This window comes from Peromyscus californicus, unplaced genomic scaffold (genome assembly GCF_007827085.1).
Source record: "Peromyscus californicus insignis strain IS unplaced genomic scaffold, ASM782708v3 Scaffold_21__1_contigs__length_65335640, whole genome shotgun sequence".
Classification (NCBI taxonomy): Eukaryota; Metazoa; Chordata; class Mammalia; order Rodentia; family Cricetidae; genus Peromyscus; species Peromyscus californicus.
Genome location: NW_026294514.1, coordinates 32173344 through 32193518, shown reverse-complemented (window position 1 = coordinate 32193518; position 20175 = coordinate 32173344). Strand labels below are relative to the sequence as shown.

Here is a 20175-nt window from a genome sequence, read left to right as displayed (position 1 = left end):
ATTTTGGGGCAGACTTGGACAAGTCCCAGGCTTTGTCCTTGAGCTGCCATGGAGGCTGACTGGCCTAGCACATACTGACTGGTGTGTGTGTGGGGGTGCTGACTTAGTGGCCCAGGCTCTGTCCTTGACTCATGCACATAGCTCTAAGTTGGTGAGGGGTCCCAGACAGTAAACAATTGGCTGAACCTTGAACATCAGCGTACATGCAGAAAGGGAGCTACTGCAAGGACTACGTCTTTTGTTCATGGCCCTCCCAGAAACCGTTTGCTCAAGTCTCAGGAAGCTGAAATTGAGGCCCGATCTCTGAGGGAAGACTAAGCAGTCTGTTATGGTGTCTGTTTGGTCCTTTCATGAGAGAGTAGAAGGAATGGGAAGGGATACAGGAGTGAGCTGGGAGATAATGGTCTCATGGTTGAAACTGAGAGCCGGATATTTTAACTAGTCATGTAAGGGCCTTGAGAAGAAGGTAAGGGACTGAGCCACTGATGGGTTTGCTTGTAAATGTTATTATTTTAAAGCATGGGTTTGGATGGATCCTGTGTATAATGTGCGAGAAACAAAACAAGGTCCCTGAGACAGGAGATACTAAACCAACTAAGCAAACAATAGCAGAGGAAACTGTAACATTGCAAGTGTAATAAGTACGTGTTGTGAGACAGACATGTTTCCATGAAACCGCTGTCTTGGTTAGGGTTACTATTGCTGTGATAAAACACCATGACCAAAGCGAACTGAGGAGGAAAAGGTTTATTTGTCTAACACTTCCTCATCACTGTTCATCATTGAAGGAAGTCAGGACAGGAACTTAAACAGGGCAGGAACCCAGAAACAGGAGCTAATGCAGAGGTCATGGATAATTACTGCTTACTGGTTTACTCACTCTGGCTTGTTCATTTTGCTTTCTTATAAAACCAAAGACCACCAACCCCGAGGCATTCCCACTTACGATGGGCTGGGCCTCCTCCATCAATCATTAATTTAGAAAATGCCCTATGGGCTTGCCTTACAGGATCTTGCAGAGGCGTTTTCTCAATTGAGGCTCCCTCCCCTCAGATGACTTAAGCTTGTGTCAAGGTGACATAAAACTAGCTGGTACCACTGGCTTAGTCAATGAAGGTTCTCTTGAGTAATGAGCTTCCTTTGGAACGCAAGGTTGGCCTAAGAAAAGCAGGCAGTGTGTATTCAAGGAGCAGAGAGACTGGAAGGAAGGATGTTCACTGGGAGTGAGATGTAATTTTAGTCTGATATTGCATTAAACCAAAAAGAATGTACCTTTGGGTTAGGACCCAGCACTGTGACGCCTGAAGGAAATTTAACAGAACCATTTCATTTAGGGAAAGCAAGCTAGTAGGGGAGGTATATGAGCCTGATCTCAGAAAGCTAGGTTGATTTCAGAATTGGAATCCACAGTGAGAGGGGGAAAGTGCTCAGGACTTAACAATAATGTCTAAAATTGGTATAGGAAGCACTTGGAGGCATTGGGTTACTGCCCGTTGGGGAACTGTTGGCCCTCTTGCTCGTAGGTCTTCTTTCAGTAGATGCAATCACTAGTAGATTGTTAAAATACTTGAAAAACAATCATGTCCATGTTGGACATGCACAGACCTTCTTTTCTTGTCATCATGTCCTAGCAAGACATTATAACAATTCTTTACAAAAGTGCTTGTATATAGGAGGAGGGTGTGCAGAGGCCAAAAAAAAAAAAAAAAAAAAAAAAAGCCTGTAACAACCCACAGTGGCCGGGTTTTGGGAGAGAAAGCTTTGGGGCCAGGAACCTTTATGCACCCCCCACCTTGTTGTCTATATGCAAATGTGCCAATCTAGAAGTAATGGAGTCCTTTCTCTGAGGGAGTAAACATCTGCACTCCCAGCCAAGGTTGAGTGAACTGTGAAAAGTCGTCTGGAGAATCTGTGGGAGCCCTGGACACAGAATGCTGAATTTAACTCCGAAGACGCTGTGCTGTAATTGTGAGTACTCTTATGTCCCCCTGGGCTGCTGATTAAAAGGAGGTATAGGAGAGTGTAGGTAGGTGACTTCCTTTTTCAAGCAAAAAATATCCCTATTGAAATTTTGCATGTAAGTGATGAAATCATTGATTCTCAAAACAGTTATGCTAGGAGAATTTGAAAGACTGAAACATTCTCGGTCATTTTAAGCAAAGTAATTAACTTCCAGGGCACAAACTTCCCTCCTGAAATCTACTGAGGGAGCAGATGCCCAAATATTCATGGTATCAGACTGAGAGAATGATACTTGCATTTCCTCCAAGTACCAGATGGCTCCAGAATCCAAAGTCAATGGAGAGGAAAGTCTGGCTTTGTTTGGCTTTCAAAGTTGTCATTGATGGTTTATGAGAAAGACACATTTTAATACTGATGTAGACAAATGCAAGGTCATTTTACAACAGATTCCTATTGCACAAAGAAAAACAGTCCAGAGGTAGAGGAAGCCGGAAATGATACTGACTTTTTCTAGAGCCAGCCAGAAGGTGGTAAATTGGCAAGCAAGGACCAAAATCACAAAAAATAATGCTAACAAAAGGAATTCATTTTACTTTATATGTTCAGTTCCTAACTCAACTACTAGGAAAACATTTTGCTAAATAATGGAAAGTATAGGAAAACATAGTTTAGTGAGAAAATTTTCCTTTCAAGAAAAAATAGTCTAAATGTGATTTACCAGCATGCCTTGCAGCTTAGATGAGTAAAGACAGTTCATTTGCATAAAGACACTTTGAGAGCGTTAAAAACTTCCAAGAGGAACTGTGTGAAGCTTTGGCAGGAGAAATGAGAATCAACTAAACACACTCTGCTTTTGGCTAGCATTTATATCCAAGGTTCAGGGCTAGGCACAGGGGTAGAATGACAGACAGAGATCCCACTTCTCAGAAGCAATGGGATTTTATCTGTGGAATTACGGGATAGTAATTAAATTAAATAAAAACATACCCTGTTTCTGGTTTTTTTTTTGTACTCTGTAAACAGAAATTTGATGGGCCATGGCCTTTCAAGGGAGGTAGAAAAATACTTCACTGTTATTTTTTAAAATTGTATCGTTAATTATGTGTATGTGTCTCTGTGTGGGTGTGTGCACATGAGCTCATAAGCCCACAGAGGCTGGAAGAGTGTGTCAGTTCCTCTGGAGTTGGAGTTACAGGCACTGGTGAACCATCTGATGTGGGTACTGAGAACCAAGCTTGGGTCTTCTTCAAGAACAGTATGCACTCTTAATGGCTGAGCCATCTCTCTAGCCCCTTATTCATGTAGAGCGAGTTTTTTTTTTTTTTTAAAACTCTATCTTATGACAAGAACATTTACTTTGAAAAGTAAACATAGAATTCCTAAAAGAAGTTCAGACATGGAAGCAAAACATCTGAGGAGTACAGAAGTGGTCCCAGGGGTGGAAGAGCCAAGAAGTCGGAGGGAGACAGAGAGGTGAGAGTAAGCAATGAAAGCTAGCCGAGATCTGGAAGGCTCAGCCTCCCCTGCCACTCACAGCCTGGAGACCTTAAGAGGGCCTTAACTCATGGGCATCATCGATGGAGCCCTGGTCCTAAAGGCGCCTTTCTTAAGAGATGGAAGGCCAAGGAAGGAAGCAGACTAGAGAAGAAGGGAGAATGGGAACTTCTAAGACACATTGGCTTTCAGGATCTTAATTGGTTTCATACAAACTGAAACGAAATGAGAAATGCAATGAAGTGGAAGAAAGGTCTTATGTTAAATAATTACTAAGGTAGGGGACTGCTAGTAAAAAATGATAGGAAAATTAAAATCTTGGTCTGGATGGATATGAAATTTAATATCACAATGAAGTGACCAAAATTTGAAGAAATTCTGAGGATAGAAATGAATTAGTCTAGTCTAATTACCTAAATTGTGAATGATTAGCTTGACCTTGGTGGCACCATGGTGAGGCTGCAAACTAATTTAGTAAAAACCATTATCTTACATAGTGCATAATTATGTTGAAAATGTTCATGATACAGAGATTCATTTCTTGAAGGCTATGATACTTGGAAACTCAGACTGAACTGAAAATTAAGTTTTTGTAAGGAATGTTTGGAATGTTCTTCTCTCAGGCTCAGCACTGTAAGATATGTCTAGGTTATTTTTGGTGCTTTGCACATGCTCAACTATTTCCCGTCCATAAAGAGGTTGCTTTCCACATAGTATTCCATTTTAGTTCCCTCTCTAAGGAGATTTCTCATGGGGAGTAGCTCCATTTAGAAACCAATAAGTCCTGGGGAAAATTTCACGACTTAGAGAAGGTTAAATGTAACACACTGAAGAAACTATTAAAAAGAAACCAGGCTGATGAACAGCGTTTTCCAAAATTCGTAAGTATCTTGTTTAGGAGACAGTACATATTCTCACATCAAAGAGATAACCCACTGTTAATTGTTGTTTTGACTTTGGGCTGCTCTGGATAGCAGTCTAAACTATGTCACTTCAGCAGTGACCAGATAGTCCTTGAGAATTTTCCTCCAAGTTTTAGTTTTGGGTCTTTAATGCCATATTCACTCCTCTGCTGATGTCACCTAGCCAGTGCCTGAATCATAATCTTTACTGAAGACATACTTCTGGAAAGATCTAGGTTTTAATCTTACTTTTACCAATTATGAGCTGGGAAGTCATCGTTCCTTTATTTATTTATGAACCTTAGTTTCTTAATTTGTAAAATAGATACCAAAAATAGTTATCTGTTGTAGTTTTTAGGAAGACTAAACCAGGCTCAAAGTGTGGTGCATAGAATACAATGGATCTCAGAAAAAGGCGGGGGGGATCTATGGCGGTCTAAAGAGATGGCTCAGTGGCTAACAGCACTGGTTGTTCTTCCATAGGACCTTAGTTCAATTTCCAGCACCTCCATGGCAGCTCACAACTGTCTGTGACTCTAGTTCCAGGAGATCTCATGCCCTCTTCTGGATTCTTCAGGCACTGCATGGACATACTCTACAGACACACATTCAGGCAAAACACCTATCCACATAAAACAAATAAACAAAAAAAATTTAAAAGGAATCTATCATTAGCATCATGAGGTAGGGGAGCTCAGTTACCTGTCCAATGGCTCTCCCTGGATCTTAACCCTGGTGGAACTAGTCCATCTCAGTGGTCTAGACCTGACAGCTCACTTCTTGAGCTCTTGGACAAAAGTTTGCATGCATGGTGGACTGTTTTTCTATGTACACATGTGTATGTTCTTGTGATTGCATATGTATTCATGTGTGTAGAAATCAGAGGTTCACACTGGGTTTCTTCCTCAATTGTGGTCCACTTTTTTTTTTCCCACCGAATCTGGAGCTTGATGACTTAGCAACCTGGCTCGCCAACAAGTCCCAGGAATCTATTTGTCTCTGCTGTCTCAGTTCTGGGGATAGAAGTCACATGCCTTGCACCTGGCTCTTACATGGATGCAAGGGCTTGATCTCAGGTCCTTATGCTTGAGTAGCAAGCACTTTACTGAGCCGTCTCAACTGAACCTGTCTTTTCAATTATTAAAGACATTTGTAGGTAAGAGGCTGTCTTTCAGAACTTTAAAATACTATGGTTTTTTTTGTCTTTGCCCAATAAGTTCAGAAGTGTATGAGTGAGTTAACCTGGACAAGAGTGACTTTCTGGATGGAGTTTTGGATCTATGCTGATCAACTCATCCTTTAAGAATAACGAACCATGTGGAATTCTCTAAGGCTATGTTGATACTGGTGAGTTCAACTAAACATAGAGAACTGCTAGACAAAAAACTAGGTGGAACCCAGATTGACTATTCAGGTCTTTGTTAAGACTTGGAGAATATAATTTGTGTATAAAGCTAAGACACAGGTGAATGATCTGATGTCACTAAGATGTTGCCTTGATAAGCAAGCCCTGTGTGCTCAAATCTCTTCAGCATAGCACTTGACCGTGCTATAAAAACTCTTTGTGAAGCACAAATACATCAGTACATTGGTCCTGTAACTCTAGAATGTACCAGTGAGTTCCATGTGAATCCATCCATATCTAATGGGAGCAAATAGGGATCAGCGGGGACAACCTCCTGGGAGATTCTTTGAATTTCTTGTTTTTTTTTTTTTTTAACTATTTCAGTATTTATTTTAAATTCTTAAGATTTGGACAGTTCAACAGTGATTTGATTTATCTAGAAGTCTTACAAAACTGAGGCTGAGAGATCAGCTTAGGCCTATTTATCAGGAGGTCTTCCCTCATCCCCCTCCACCAAATAGAGTCAACTAGTAAATGACAAAGCTTTCAGATCCTTCTGGCTAACCTACTCCTTGGTGCTTGCCAAAGTCCATTGAAACAATCTGTCTTTCATTCCCTCTGATTGACTAAAGTCTTCTTAAAGCCAGAAAGCTATATTCATTTTTCTGTCCCCAGAAGTTCACAATATATCTGGCACCTCATTAAGCATAAGTTAGTTGGTGGGTAGATAAAATCAGAATGTGCTTGTTCAGCTAGCAGAGACTTTTAAAGGCCCTCACACAATAAGATTCTTTCATGTTCTCAAAATAGATTTCAACATAGAGGGTTGGAGGACCCACATCTTTAATAAAAAGAAGTTAAAATTTGAGACCTATATAAATTATTAAAGTACATAATCAGGTTTTATGGCAAAGCTCAACCATGGCTATGAATTATAAATCCAAGAGGCTGTGAGTTAACTTCCATATTATTCCTTGGATTGGTCTCATTTGTTGAAGGTATTCAACTCAATTTATTCAACCAAAAAACAAAAATAATTTTGTAGTACTCTTGATGACAGGAGGATTCCAGTCATATGCATGTCATTCTTCCCCCCTCTCACAGTGAAAAAAAAAATTCCTTTCTCCCCTTCCTGGTAAGCAGACATATTTTCTTTTCAAACAAACAAGAATTTTAAAAGAATGTTGCCAGGAGTCATGACATTGAAATATGGTCTTTCATAGTCTCAATGTTCTGTTCATTGTGGCTGCGCCAGGAAATGAGAACGCATTTCTTTACGGGCAAGAATAAAAATACAGTCATTATCTGTAAAACTCTTATGACAAGGACATGGCAACAGTCACAAGAAACCTTTCTAAACAAGGCGTGAAAACACAAATGAAATGGCTTTGCAATTAGTCATGTGTATCTGACAGATTTCTTCTCAGGGAATTTGTGCCGAACATTTTATTTTGAGCCTCGGAGATTCTGATAAAAGGAGAAGAAAAAAAGAAAAAAAAAGTGTAGTTTTTGCTACATAAGACAGGTGGCGTAAGCATGCAACGCTGAGAAAAAAAAAATATCTAAAGTGATTATTTTCTCTCGGATTCTTTGAAAAAGCTTGCCTGCGCTGGGGTTTGAGGCTGAGCCGGTGACGTCAGCGTGGAATGCGGAGTCAGGCGCCCAGACTCGCTATAAGCAGAGGAGCTGTCCGGTGCTGAAACTGCCCGAGACCTCACCCAGCGGCGGAGGAGCAGGCTTAGAGCCATCCAAGACCGAGGTAAGACGGCTTTCTCTTCGATTTACTGGAAAGTTCTTAATTGCGTGTCCTCCCTTGGTTTCCCAAATGGGAGAAAAAAAGACCGTTTGGCAAGCTTATATTGATAATATGACTGAAGGGCAACCTGCTGCTTTCCAGGCAAGGATACTCTATATGATTGCATAAATGAGAAAGAGTCTGTGATTTACAGGATCGCCGGAGAATATTCATTAACTATAATGTTATTGAGAAAAACTGTATGTAAGGAGAGTGGAAAAGTTAAGGATTTTAGTGTCAACACGCCAATTAATGTAAAGTTAACCAAGCCTGATGTTTTGATTCTTTTCCTAATGTGTTGTTTTTCTCCCATGAGGCAGATACAGAACCAGGAATATAATTTATATGCTTAATATTCTTCACAGTTAGTTTACAGGGATTCAAATGTCATTAACCACATGAGTCACAGAGGCAAACAATTTGAATTTGTATTTTTTTATTTGATGTTCACCTTATGGGAACTCTGAATTAACTATTAATTATTTTATGAACTGGTATATTCCAGAAGGGCTTCTGTTATTATGCACTAATTTTAGTTCCAAGAAAGTAGCTTTGAATGATTTTGAACATTTATTTCTTCCCTTTTCAAAGGTAAATTATTACCTTGGAGGAAAGGCTGTATGTATGTGACTATGAATTACAGAGAAATGATAAGTTATAATCCAGGAAAGAAAACATAGAGAGCTGTATAGATTATGATTGTAATTACTATGCTTTGGTTGGAAATGCTGATATGTTACTTGGCTGAAGAGGTTGTCTGAAACACATTTATTTTCCTTTATCTTAACTAGTTGAGTTGTTTGGATTAGATACATTCGAATGCGTTAGTGCTACAGTGTCAATGTTCCCAGCTGACTTCATCGGAAAGACAGTTTTACTCTAAGAGGATTCAATAACAGCTGTCCAGGGAGGAAACAATGTTCCTACCATTTGGATTTCAGAACATTAAAGTCTAAATCAAACAACACCAGATAAGATATTAGAATATTAAAAGCATCTTCATGTCTTGCAAGAAATGCTACAGGGGAAATGGAGTCATTTGAGTTTTAAAGGTAATAACAGTGTCATCCAAAGTAAATCTGAATTCAGGGATGAAATGGCCATGCTGGTCAGGCTCTGGTTCAAACTGCAATGAGCATTCTGTTTTAATCCAACAGAAAAACCTCCCTCCAAAGTAATGGTTTTACAAATAATCTTGTAACCTACATGATAAGGTGTGTTAAGAATATGTCAAGTTAATGGCTTCAAATCAAATACACTTAATATTGGTTTTGTAGATTACATTTAAAATGACAGTGGTGAAAATGGATTGTCAAAGCTAAATCAATTCTGAAATAATATAAAGAATATATATATAGGTATAGATAGTACCTTCATTTAAAGTACATCATATTACCCAGAATTTTATGAATAAAATTACTTGAAGCAAGCATTTATTTATTTTGAAAGCATTCTCTGTATGCTTAAATAACCCACTTAGTGATCATTTTAATTGGTCTGTGTATCTATGCTAATGAAGTTTCTATACTTGCAATCATTTGACAGCTCTCAAAAATTTATAACATTCATTATCAGTAAAGATATGCTAAGCAATATTTTGATGTCTAACCTAACAGACAATTGTGTTCATATAACTTTGCTTATCTATCACAAAACCCTGATGAAGTTGAAGTCATGAATAAACTTGTAAACTTATTTACATGCATTTGTTTACAACAGAATTGGTAAGGATTGAAATAGCTTCTCCAGTATCAGCCTTGCCAAACAGGAAATGTACAAGCGATTCCACTTACTAATCCATCTGTGAGATTTTTAAAATATTGGAGAAAAAAATGAATGAAGATTTTTTTTAAGTAGGAAGAATTCAACACATTGTCTGTGTTTATCTAAATTGGGAGTTACATAGTGGTTATTTTAAGATTTTTCTAACAGTGTGAGTCACTTAAGATTTCACAGGTCCTTACAAAAATAGACACAGACATAAGACAAACTGCATTTGAGCACTCACAAGCTTAGAAATAGACTAGTTAAGTAAACTTATGTTCTCTCTGCAGCATCTGTTTATTTACTATACACTAGAGGGAAGATGAAAACTATAACCATAATTGCATTTTGCAAGTCAGCCATAATACAATTATTAGAAGACTTGAGCATAGAAGATTTTAAAACAGTATAGGTTATTAATTTAGCAGGCTTCCACAAAAAGCTTCCTTGGTTTAGCATCCTAGCTGAGACCAGGGAGGACCCAGGTTCTAGTGGTTTTTAACTAACTGCTGGAGCTATTGTTTGGTGAGTTGACCAGGACTCGTGTACTAGGTACTCAGTGTTATTGACGCTAATATATTGTATTATATCATCATATATAGCCACTGCATTTCTAAAACAAAATTGGATGGCTAATTCAGAGAATAAATTAAGTGGACTATTATTTTGGCACAACTTTATGGGCATGATTGTATGTATATGTGCATGTACCACAAGAAATTATTTTGTGATAGCTTTTAATAAAATGCTGTTTGAAGTAATTACAACATTTTAAAAAGTCTTTGTTTCATTGAAAAGAAACACGATAAAAAAGTCAAACTACTAGTTTGTAAACGAAAGACACAAAATTTGAGAACCCCATGTCAGTGTTTTTCTCTTTTAAACCAAGAGAATACCAGACCAGCCTGATGCAAATGACTAATCACTTTCCTATAGATATTCCTATGGTTAGCTTCTGAGGGTCGTATAGGAGATATTCATGAATTTTACATAGTTTTCCTAGGCATAGTATGACATTATCTCTTTATTTCCCCCTTGTGACAGGTGTTTCTCTTTCCTTCCTATCATGCCTTCTAGGTTGTATCGTTTGTGCTAACTCGTGTTTTCTGTGCTTTAAGGAAATCTTTAAGGCATGGCAGAAGCTAAGACACACCAATTTGGAGCAGTTCTGCTTCTCGTCCACTTAATTTTCCTCATCCCTGGAGCCGAAGCAGCTTCCTTCCAGCGAAACCAGCTGCTTCAGAGAGAACCAGACCTCAGATTGGAGAATGTCCAGAAGTTTCCTAGTCCTGAAATGATCAGGGCTTTGGAGTACATCGAGAAGCTCCGACAACAAGCTCACCGAGAAGAAAGCAGCCCAGACTACAACCCCTACCAAGGCATCTCTGTTCCCCTTCAACTCAAGGAAAACAGTGAAGAAAGTCACTTGGCTGAAAGCTCGAGGGATGCTCTGAGTGAAGACGAGTGGATGAGGATAATACTTGAGGCTTTGAGGCAGGCTGAAAATGAACCTCAGTCTGCCCCCAAAGAAAATAAGCCCTTTGCCTTGAATCTGGAGAACTTCCCAGTGGATACGGCTGAAGACTATGAGACTCAACAGTGGCCGGAGAGGAAACTCAAGCACATGCGATTCCCTCTTATGTATGAGGAGAATTCCAGAGAAAACCCCTTCAAACGCACAAATGAAATAGTGGAAGAACAGTACACACCCCAGAGTCTTGCTACACTGGAGTCTGTGTTCCAAGAGCTGGGAAAACTGACGGGGCCAAACAACCAGAAGCGTGAGAGGATTGACGAGGAACAGAAGCTCTACACAGATGATGAGGATGACGTGTACAAGACCAACAACATTGCCTATGAAGATGTGGTCGGGGGAGAAGACTGGAGTCCCATAGAGGAGAAAATTGAGACTCAAACCCAGGAAGAGGTGCGAGACAGCAAAGAGAACACAGAAAAAAATGAACAAATCAACGAAGAAATGAAACGTTCAGGGCAGTTGGGGCTCCAGGATGAAGATAATCAGCAAGAGAGTAAAGACCAACTCTCAGAGGATGCCTCCAAAGTCATCACCTACTTGAGAAGGTTAGTGAATGCTGTGGGCAGTGGGAGGTCACAGAATGGGCAAAATGGGGACAGGGCAGCCAGGCTTCTAGAGAAACCACTTGATTCTCAGTCTATTTATCAGCTGATTGAAATCTCCAGGAATTTGCAGATACCCCCTGAAGACTTAATTGAGATGCTCAAAGCTGGAGAGAAGCCAAATGGGTTGGTGGAGCCAGAGCAGGATCTGGAGCTTCCTGTTGACCTAGATGACATCCCAGAGGCTGACATAGACCGTCCTGACATGTTTCAGAGTAAGCTGCTCTCCAAGGGTGGGTATTCCAAGGCACCTGGTCGTGGTATGATAGAGGCCTTGCCTGAGGGGCTCAGTGTTGAGGACATTTTAAATCTTTTAGGGATGGAAAATGCAGCAAATCAGAAGGCCCCATATTTCCCCAATCAATATAGCCAAGACAAGGCTCTGCTGAGGCTCCCCTATGGTCCTGGGAAATCTAGAGCCAGCCAGATTCCCAAAGCAGCCTGGATGCCAGATGTTGAAAGCAGACAAGCACCCTATGAAAACCTGAATGATAAGGACCAAGAACTGGGAGAGTACTTGGCCAGGATGCTAGTTAAATACCCTGAGCTCCTGAATTCCAACCAACTGAAGAGAATGCCCAGCCCAGGCTCCTTGGAAGATGATCTTCAGGAAGAAGACCAACTTGAACAGGCCATCAAGGAACATCTGGGTCAAGGAAGCTCCCAGGAGACCGAGAAACTGGCCACAGTGAGCAAAAGGCTCCCTGTAGGATCCCCGAGGAATGATGACACCCTGAACAGACAGTACTTGGATGAAGATATGCTCATGAAAGTGCTGGAGTACCTCACCCAAGAAAAGGCAGAGCAGGGGAGGGAGCATCTTGCCAAGCGGGCCATGGAAAACATGTAAACAGCTTCAACTACTGCCCGATTTTCCTTCTTTCCCCCGAGTGAACCCCCTACATTTCTCTTCAGTGTGTTGACCTCTATCTTGTTAACACTGTAATATCTTTAAGTGATGTTCAGGCAGATGACTCCAGGTCATTTTGGGGATCTGCCTCACTTACTCTGAGCTGTTATCTTGTGTATGGATATGTGTAAATGTTATGATTCCCAGATTAAAAATTTATATCCTTTATTCAAGAAAGATACCTATGATAGTGTTGAATAGTGTATCTAATGGTTATGACATTGATGATGCTCACATATGATAGAGAGTGCCCTATAATTATCTTGGAAGTTTTTCACATTTATTGAATTATTTTGTTACTGTCTGTAGTGTTTTGTGGAGTTCTGGAGAAAAACCAATAAAGCATTATAAATATATAGTTTTACTTATAAGGCCTTTTCTATTGTGTGCTTTATTGTTGATTAATAAATGTTATTTCTGGAAACCTTTGGACTCTTCATTCTGGAAAACCAGAGACAAGTACCATGGACCAAGCAGCCTGAAGCCAAAGAAGAAAATTATTACTGTTACAGGCACTCCAGGTAAGAAATTATGAATATCATATGTGATCATACTTTCTTCCTGCAGGATGCTGTGAACACTCCCCAACAGCCTGAAGCTACTTCATGTTTTCTGCATGTCCCTCATTAACAAAAATAAGTCCTTGGGTATAATCAATACACTTTATCTTAATTTACATGAATAAAAGAGATTAAACTTTCCACATCCATAAACAACATCAAAATGAAAGAAAAGAGGGAAGAGAGGAAAAAAGAGAAGAAGGGAGTGAGGAGGAGGGAGATGGGACAGAAGAGAAGGAAAGAACAAAGACAGTGAGGGAGGGAGGGAGGGAGGGGGAGGCAGAGGGCGAGGGATGGAGGGAGGGGTGAGAGGGAGGAAGGGAGGGAGGGAGAGAGGGCCATGGAGAAAATGAGAGGGGAGGAAGGGAGGGAGACAGGGAGGAGGGAAAAAGAAAGGGAGAGAGGGAGGGAAGGAGGAAAGAAAATTAGTTGCTATGTACCTGACAATCAGAAATGACTACAGATTTGGAAGCAAGCTGCACCTCCTCAGGTCACACTGATCCCCCAGAGACAAAGCTGATTGCAGAAGAAGTAAGTCATCAGACCATGTGCCCTGTGTTTCCTGCTCTGGTGGATCAGGCCATGGCACACAACTGTCCCAGTGAACATCACCACAGTGCATGACACCAGTGTGCTGGTGGGTCAATGCAGGATCATCAATAACAGCCAAATCAATAACTGCAAGAAAATATGGTGGGAAATAAAATAATAGTGGTTATAAACAATGTCAATGACAGTTATGTGTCAAGTTCATGCTGTGTATCAGGCACTGTAGGAATACCTCACATACTTTAGCTCACTGCGTTCTCTCTACCTCACTGTCAAAGATGGATTTTAATCTCCTTTTAATCGTATCTGGAAAAACAAAACCAGAGACATTTAATAATATTCCAAAAGTCAACCAGCATTATGAGTTGTGAAAATCTATATTTTTAGCCCCTTCCTTATCCTGCCTTGAAATATCGGCTGAAGGGCGGGGCAAGGAATGATGATAGGCACATGAAATTTTAATAAGGGTCATTTTCAAAGGATGGTATATGTGTATGTATGCACGTGTGTGTGTGTGTGTGTGTGTGTGTGTGTGTGTGTGAGAAGTGGCATAAATGCATGTATGTGTGTGCTTATATTTGTGTCTCAGGAGTTCCTTGAGCTGCCAAAAGGTAGTGGGGGAGTTAGGAAAAAATACTGAATACAGCTTTTTTGCTATTTTTCCAGATTTTTGGTCCAATTATCTCTCAATTTCATGAACTGCTGAAATCTGTAGGCAGAAGAAAACTTAGAGGTGATTTTCAGCACAGACTGTCTAACTCACGGTCTCTATTCCCAAGTATGTTCAAGATAAGAATGGTCTTTGTTAGAAAGCAGCCTTATGAATGGTGGAATGGGACTTTAAGACGTCACTAACCATAATACTCATGCACATGCCCTTCTATGGGTCTGGAGATTTATGAAGTTTGGAGTCAGATGCAAACAGACATCCAGGAACATTCAGGCTACTTCAAGAGGAGGGATCCAGGACATTCGTATGGCCTAAAACTAGACAACTCTATATGTCACAGACACTGCCTACACAGTATACATTCTCCAATTATACATATTGTGCATTAACTTGCTTATTGGAAACTGAGTTAATTACATGACTCTTTTCTTTTTTTGAGAGAGTAGGGCTCCCTAAGCCCCTCCTCTTACTCTGGGGGTCTGGGATGGAAACTGTGAGGGAGATGCTCAGTGTTCGGGGCTGAGTTGGGACAGGGACTGCTCAGCAGCCGAGGGCCTCTCTCTTGCTCTCATGTCCTTGCTGGAGTGGGTGATCCAGGGCCGACTTCTTACTCCTTGGAGGCCATGTAGGCCATGAGGTCCACCACCCTATCACTATAGCCGTATTCATTATTATACCAGGAACTGAGCTTTACAACGTTGTCATTGAGAGCAATGCCAGCCCCAGCATCAAAGGTGGAAGAGTGGGCATCACTGTTAAAGTCTTAGGAGAAAACCTGGTCCTCAGTGTAGACCAGTATGCTCTTTAGTGGATCCTCACATGCCTGCTTCACCACCTTCTTGATGTCATCATACCTGGCAGATTTTTCCAGATGGCATGTCAGATCCACGACAGACACATTGAGGGTAGGAACATGGAAGGCCATGCCTGTGAGCTTCCTGTTCAGCTCTGGGATGACCTTGCCACAGCCTTGGCAGCACCAGTGGATGCAGGGATGATGTTCTGGGCAGCCCCATGGCTGTCATGCCATATCTTCCCAGAGGGCCCATCCACAGTCTTCTGAGTGGCAGTGATGGCATGGCCTGTGGTCATGAGTCCTTCCACAATGCCAAGGTTGTCACGGATGACGTTGGTCAAAGGGGACTAAGCAGTTGGTGGTGCAGGAAGCATTGCTGGCAATCTTTAGTGGGTTATACTTCTCATGGTCCACACCCTTCACCTTCTCATGGTCCACACCCTTCACAGACATGGAGGCATCAGCAGAAGAGGTAGAGATGATAACCCTTTTGGCTCCACTCTTTAAGTGAACCCCAGCCTTCTCCATGGTGGTGAAGACACACGTAGACTCTACTGTGTACTCAGCACCAGCATCACGCCATTTGATGTTGGTGGGATCTTGCTCCTGGAAGATGGTGATGGCCTTCCTGTTGATGAAGAGCTTCCTGTTCTCAGCCTTGACTGTGCCGTTGAACTTGCCATGGGTAGAGTCATACCGTAATCATACTGGAGCCTGTAGCCCATGTAGTTGAGGTCAATGAAATGGTCACTAATGGCAACAATGTTCACTTTCCCAGAATGAGGGCAGTCCTGGTAACCAGACATCCAATATGGCCAAATATGTTCACTCTGACATTCACCATGGTGTCTCGGGAATAAGGCTGCCACTGCACGAAAAGATGCAGCAGTCTCTGAAAGAGGGAGGGGCCGAGAGCCACATGACTCTTTTCATACAAGACCTGAGCCAAAACATAAATGTAACACCCTCATCTGACCTAGTAGATTTTTGCTTTTACCATAATGTTTCAACAGTGTGCCAAGATGTTGGACAGTGAGAACGAGCTGACAAGCATAGCCAGTTAGACTCCAGGATGGAGTAACACACATGTGGGTGGGGTGTGATGTCATACTTCTGCTGTACCATGCTGCATCTCTCTTAGTCTCAGCAAGGCTTGATGTTTCATGACTCTCTGATGGAGGCATTGTAGGTGTTAGGATTGGCATTTGGGGCGATACTTTAACTTGGAATATACATTCTTCGCCTGACCTCCCCCAGACATCAGTCAGCAAACATCTTTGCCCTTTTTGCAGTACTACCATATCCTCAGCTATTGACTCATCAGACTTACTTATTTCTGATTCATTTTCTTCATAAGTACTTCAGTGTGTTGCTCTTTAGCACAGGAAATGAGGCTCCAAGTACCATTCAAGGATGTAGATGATAAATTAATTGGAATTAGGGCAATGTTGTCCCTCTCTTGGCCAGAAGCCCCCTTCATCAGAAATCAAGCTCTCTAAGCATATGCCCTCCAAAGGTTAACACTGGGAGGGGAACCTCACCCCACCCTTCAGAGGAGTCCATGTCTCTACCAGTGAAAATCAGATGGGGGCCTGGCATTCTATCTGCTCTCAGTCTCTCAACAATCCAGATCTTCATTCCTTTCAGTGCCCACAACCTATCCACTTAGCTGCTGTGGTGATTTGATTGAGAAATATTATCCATGGGCTCAGGTATTCCCACACTTGGTTCCCAATGGGTGATTCTCTTTGGGGGAGGCTTAGGCATGTGGTATGGCCTTGCTGCCTGAGTTGTATCTCTGGGAGAAGGGCTTTGAGATTGCTAATATAGCCTTACCTTATTTCCAGTCCACTTTCTGTGCTTGTCTTGGAAGGTGTGAGTTCTCCACGGTTTGTTCTTGCTGCCATGCTGCCATGACAGGCTCCTATCTCTCTGGAACCACAAGTCAAGATCAATTCTCTCATCCTTATGTTGCTTTCGGCTATGGTGGTTTATCATTGTGAGCCAAAAGTAGCTAAAACAAGCTGCCTTGGGGACAGTTAGCATCAATCTTATTTTTGTGCTCTTCCTAACAAGACTTTAAGTCATCCTCATCTCTCACATCCCAACCTCCCTAAACTTGACTTTCACTTTTCGGAATCTCGACTCCTCATGTAGTCTACAACCTTTTACTCTGTTCTCTTTGATACTCAAGTCAATCATAAACAGAATAAACACCTCAGAACAACTTGTGTGAGCACACCTCCTACTTCTTCCTCTAAGAGAACCTAATTAACCCTTAAAGTCCCTGCTTTCTTCCAGTTCTCATCCTCATTTCCTTTCTACTGTCTGTCCTACATCCCCTCAACCCTCCGCCCAACTGTGAATCTCACACAAGCATACATTATGTCTTACTGCTGTGGTCACTTGTTGCCCCAAGTTACTTCCCCTCACCTGTGACAGAGAGCAATTTTGATGGCTAGTTTTAATAATTAACTTGACATACAATAGAATCACCTGGGGAAAAAGTCTTGAGGGATTTTCTAGATCATCCTGGCCTGTGAGGGATTTTTTTTTCTTAATTGGGTAATTGGGAAAGACCCAGACCATTGTGGGTAACACTATTCCTTAGGCTTGGGTCCAGAGCTATGTCAAAGCACAGAAAGCTGAGGAAGAAGGCATGTGTATTCATTTTCCTCCTGTGCTTCCTTTTAGCTGGGCATAGCTACCTCAAGTGCCTGTCCTGACTTTCGCACAATGAGGGACCTCACCAGGAAGTGTAAGCCTAATAAAGCCCTTTCTCCCTCAAGTTGATTTTTGTCAGAGTATTTTTCTTCTAAATCACAGCAATAGAAATGAAAGTAGGGCAGTAGTTTTGCTCAGATTGTAGCTCTGCTTCTGTCGGAACACCTTTCGATGGCATCATCCATGAATATGAGTTTCACCTGTCCGGGCACCATAGTTTTAGCTGTCCAGTCTCAAGCCTTCACTTGCCTTGGTAGGCCTACGATCTTGTCCTTATTAGTCACTGAAACCTCTCCTAAATTAAAAGTTCCAACACATCGTTCAAACACTTCAGCTACAGATTTTCACTCTGTATCCCAATTCCAATAATCCTCCCAGCCGCCACTTCCCAATATAATCTACTTATCCTCTTTCTAGGCTCTTCTCCCTATTATTCTTTCCCACCCACCTTGTCAAGCATACATCAGATGGTTAGTCATTATAACCATCCCTTTGCAAATATTTTCAACTGTCTTCTGTATATGTCTCATTGTAGTTTCTTTGATAAACAACAACTTTACTTACATTCAATTCTCTACCCACTCATCTCTCTTTCCCTCCAACTGAACATAACAAGAGCCAGACACATAACCACACTGACATATTTAACTTTACGTCCTTTCTCATAGCCCCCAAGTGACCCACAATGGTCTCCTGTAGTGCTCATATATCTCTAATCTGTTCAGTCTCCCACTCCTTACTCTAATATACTTTTCTTTCTGTAGAGAAGAGTCAATATTGTCTCCACAGTCCTTGATGCCAGATGGTTGCCTGACTTCCTGATTCACTGAGAAAAGATGAATCAACATAAAAAGGAAGGTCAGGAGCTTCCTCCTTTCATCTCTGTTTTCTCATTTTTGATTTTGTGATTTTAAATGTCTGGTCTCTTCTCTTGCCTTTAGTAACCGTCCAGTTTGTGGACTGGATTTGTTTTCTTCTTTATGAGGGAAATTGATCTAACGGTTCTCTCCATCTTTGTTGCGTCTGTTTGAATGTGGTTGTCAGTAAGCAAACAGACTGTTTTTTAAAAATCCTTTCAAACAGAGTTATGGGCACATATCAGTTTTTACACATTCTCAAATCCCCTTTAGTTAGACCTTAGCTACCATCTCTCCACAACAATGGTTTACTAAAATAGGCAGCGACCTCCGCATTATAAAACTTGGTATCATTTCTTGTCCTTGAAATATTTGAATTAATGGCTGTGATGGTTAATTCTGATTACCGACTTGATTTGGATTGGTAAGCACCTAGGGCATAATGAGATCCATCTTTGAGTGTGTCTGTGAGGTCATTTCCTAGAGGTTGAACTGAGGAGGTTAAGACTTATCCTGAATGTGGGTAGCAACATTCAGTCTGGGGTTCCAGACTGAATATAAGGTGAAAATGGAGAAAGCCATTTGCATCCTTATACCCCATTTCCTGCTTCATGGTTGGTACCACAGATCAAGCCAACCCTACCACCATGTCTTCTCATCACAATGCACTACAGCCCCTGAATCAGGAGCCAAATAATCTTTTTTTTTTTTTTTTTTTTTTTTTTTTGTAGTTTTTCCAGACAGGGTTTCTTTGTGTAGTTTTGGTGCCTATCCTGGACCTTGCTCTGTAGACCAGGCTGGCCTCGAACTCACAGAGATCTACCTGGCTCTGCTTCCCAAGTGCTGGGATTAAAGGCAGGAGCCAAATAATCTTTATCCCTTAAGTTATTTATTGTCAAGTACTTGTTCAATGCAGAAGATTGGTACTGAGATGTGGAACTGTTGTTGCAATAAATGTGACCACATGGTGCATAGGTTTTGGGAACTAGTTTTCAGGAAGGATATAGAAGATTCTGGCAGTATGCATTAAGGAAGCTATAGAATTCTGTAGAGCAGAACATGCAATAATGACTGCAATAAACCTGATCATGGGAGTCATATGTCTTTGGAACTGGTTTGTGAGAGGACTGTGGAAAAAACTTGAAGAAATGGGCAGGAAAAGCCCTGAAGTAATTTAAAAAGAGCTCAGTGGGCTGCTCAGGTTGGTGTTTAGAGGACCAGAATGCCTATATAACTGTGCATAATATAGGCTGTGCTCATGAGATTTCAAATAATAAGAATTTTATCAGGAATTCATATTATTTCTAAAACAAAAACAAAAAAAAAACTGGTTATATTCTCCCTGTGTCCTGAAAATTTGAGTGAACCTGAAGTTGTAAGTAATGGGCTAAGTTTTTTAGTGATAGAAATTTAAAGACAGAATAGCACTCAGGCTATGACATGGTTACTGCTTGCCGTGTATAGCTGGGTTTATAGTAAGATTACAAGGCACGGAGCAGAGAATAAAGGCATTTTTGAATGTACATTTTGGCAAGGGAATGAGAGGCAGTTAAAGTTCCAGACAAGGCATATAAGGCAGATGTATATAAAGTGGTTGTCACTGTTAAAAGATTGACAATTTTAAATATGAAAATTTTCATTCTGCATGGGTTCATTATCAATGGTGCCTTGAGGGCACGATTCCACTCATTAAAAGCTCCAGTTCATA

At 41.1% G+C, this 20175-nt stretch overlaps 1 protein-coding gene and 1 pseudogene across 2 annotated transcripts; one reads left to right on the top strand and one right to left on the bottom strand.

Moving 5' to 3' along the window:
* Nucleotides 1-7320: 7320 nt before the first annotated feature.
* Scg2 (secretogranin II) lies at nt 7321-12667 on the top strand. Of its 2 annotated transcripts, XM_052749988.1 has the most exons (3): nt 7321-7462; nt 10381-11344; nt 11465-12667. In XM_052749988.1, the coding sequence occupies exons 2-3, from the start codon at nt 10395-10397 to the stop codon at nt 12249-12251; spliced, it is 1737 nt and encodes a 578-aa protein (XP_052605948.1). In that variant the 5' UTR covers nt 7321-7462; nt 10381-10394; the 3' UTR covers nt 12252-12667. The 2 variants fall into 2 exon arrangements, with proteins under 2 accessions (XP_052605948.1, XP_052605947.1); XM_052749987.1 differs by having other exon boundaries at nt 7322-7462; nt 10381-12667.
* Nucleotides 12668-14697: 2030 nt separating this feature from the next.
* Nucleotides 14698-15730, bottom strand: LOC128117342 (glyceraldehyde-3-phosphate dehydrogenase-like; annotated as a pseudogene).
* Between the last annotated feature and the right edge of the window lie 4445 nt (nt 15731-20175).